Source organism: Schistosoma haematobium, chromosome 4 (assembly GCF_000699445.3).
Source record: "Schistosoma haematobium chromosome 4, whole genome shotgun sequence".
NCBI classification, from domain to species: domain Eukaryota; kingdom Metazoa; phylum Platyhelminthes; class Trematoda; order Strigeidida; family Schistosomatidae; genus Schistosoma; species Schistosoma haematobium.
The window spans coordinates 42258884-42261399 of record NC_067199.1 but is presented as its reverse complement, the minus strand read 5'-3'; the positions used below and the strand labels follow the sequence as shown (position 1 = coordinate 42261399).

The 2516-nt window shown below is 36.9% G+C and overlaps 1 protein-coding gene across 1 annotated transcript; it reads left to right on the top strand.

Moving 5' to 3' along the window:
• The first annotated feature begins 477 nt into the window (after window positions 1-477).
• Window positions 478-2253, top strand: MS3_00008115 (uncharacterized protein). Its single transcript, XM_051216465.1, has one exon. The coding sequence runs from the start codon at window positions 964-966 to the stop codon at window positions 1840-1842; it is 879 nt and encodes a 292-aa protein (XP_051067055.1). The 5' UTR covers window positions 478-963; the 3' UTR covers window positions 1843-2253.
• The last annotated feature ends 263 nt before the right edge of the window (window positions 2254-2516 follow it).

The following is a 2516-nucleotide window of genomic DNA, read 5'->3' as shown; positions in this document are numbered from 1 at the left end:
AAAGTCCTACTAGTTGTATTTTGGAGCCATAAGGACCCAACATTATTTCGAGGAGGAGGAGAATGTTGAGGAATTTAAAGTCACATATGATTCTTTTTTTTAATCAGAATCTAAAGTTGGAATTTTCAAAAAAAAAAAGGGGAGGTGTTATATCCGGTGAAGATTAAACTACAGGTAAATTCCAAGGACTATTCATGGACTAATATTCTATAAATATTCTTATTGTATAACTACTCAACAATTACACTATGGATATTTATATTCCTTTTATAATAAGCTTTATTTTGATCTATAATTTATTATTGTACGATTTACGGTCCTTAAGTTATGTTCAGTTTATTAACTACTGCCTCCCTCATTCACAGCCACTTTTTGGGCTTATTTGTGTACAATATTATTTCCTATTTTATGGTACGTTGCGGTTTGTCTGATTGATATATAAACCAAGTATGTCTGAAATAAATGATCTGGTCTGATCTGCTCTGATTCGGAAGCTGGTATCTTGTTCTGGACTCAAGTGGAAGGGCTCGTAGGACATAGGACCAATAAGGACGCTAGACTGCCCACACCGGTTGAACGTCATTGGTTGGCCTAGTGTGAAGATTCGTATAAGTCGTATTCGGATTGGTAGATAAGTCGTGTGACAGAAAAACCAGACACCCAAGGTCATAACAATTGGCGACGGGGTGGAGAAAAGTTTTGAACCCTCAACTTCAAGGTCATAACAATTGGCGACGGGGTGGAGAAAAGTTTTGAACCCTCAACTTCAAGGTCATAACAATTGGCGACGGGGATTTTGGCAAAAACAAAATAATTGGGAGACGCAAGGTCATAACAATTGGCGACGGGGATTTTGGCAACAAATAAATAATAATAATACAAGTGGTGACTCAGATTTTGGAAATAAATTAGCTGTATAATTGCCGGTGATTTCTGGAGCTAATATTATTGGCAAAAAAAAAAATGTCGATTTCTTTCGAACAGTTGCGGTTAATATTACAGCACCAGCAGAAGATGTTGGCCTTGCAACAACAACTATTTGAAACAGTTTTGGGCAGACTTTTCATTCAACCAGAAAATAAGGAATCTATTTATGTTGCAGATAATGGTGCAGCAATGGACAACTCAGAAGCATATCCTGTGGAGGATTCACATCCCCTTATACCTGAATCAGAACGTAATATTTGTAACGTATCCGGCTCACAGCAAGAAAATACTGTTCTAAATGCTCATGAAGTTGTGACAATACCAGATGATCAAGAACCAGATCCTGTAGATGAAGCCCAGAGTCCAGAATTGAATGAAACGCTACTGGTTCTGTCTAGCTCTGAAAATAAACTCCAGCTAGAACAAAATTGTGGTCCACGTGCTATTAGTCGAGAAAGCTATGGTGACTCGTATTCAGAAAATAACTGGAGCAACACGATGAACCAAATTGTACCAGATGTTACTCAAAATCACCGGAAGACAGAATTTTATATTGAGTCAACCTATCCCATTTCTAATGACAGTGTGCCAGATATTGATTCTCAGAATAATGCATATGATTTTGATGAAACTTCTTATAACAATGAGGGAAATATGTCAGCTGAGTCGAATGATGGCCAAAAATCTAATTTAATTCTGTTAGACGTTGACTTTCTTAATGACTCGTTATCTGCTAACGAGATTCATAATGAATTTGAAAATAATGAACTCAGGTCAAAGGTCGTTCATCATCATCTAGTCATTTTTAGTGGCTTCTCCAGTCAATACGAGAAACATGGTTTAAATAAAGTCCTACTAGTTGTATTTTGGAGCCATAAGGACCCAACATTATTTCGAGGAGGAGGAGAATGTTGAGGAATTTAAAGTCACATATGATTCTTTTTTTAATCAGAATCTAAAGTTGGAATTTTCAAAAAAAAAAGGGGAGGTGTTATATCCGGTGAAGATTAAACTACAGGTAAATTCCAAGGACTATTCATGGACTAATATTCTATAAATATTCTTATTGTATAACTACTCAACAATTACACTATGGATATTTATATTCCTTTTATAATAAGCTTTATTTTGATCTATAATTTATTATTGTACGATTTACGGTCCTTAAGTTATGTTCAGTTTATTAACTACTGCCTCCCTCATTCACAGCCACTTTTTGGGCTTATTTGTGTACAATATTATTTCCTATTTTATGGTACGTTGCGGTTTGTCTGATTGATATATAAACCAAGTATGTCTGAAATAAATGATCTGGTCTGATCTGCTCTGATTCGGAAGCTGGTATCTTGTTCTGGACTCAAGTGGAAGGGCTCGTAGGACATAGGACCAATAAGGACGCTAGACTGCCCACACCGGTTGAACGTCATTGGTTGGCCTAGTGTGAAGATTCGTATAAGTCGTATTCGGATTGGTAGATAAGTCGTGTGACAGAAAAAACCAGACACCCAAGGTCATAACAATTGGCGACGGGGTGGAGAAAAGTTTTGAACCCTCAACTTCAAGGTCATAACAATTGGCGACGGGGTGGA

What these genes read in the sequence shown, in the direction of transcription:
- MS3_00008115 (XM_051216465.1), top strand. Translation starts at nt 964, where the DNA reads ATGTCGATTTCTTTCGAACAGTTGCGGTTAATATTACAGCACCAGCAG.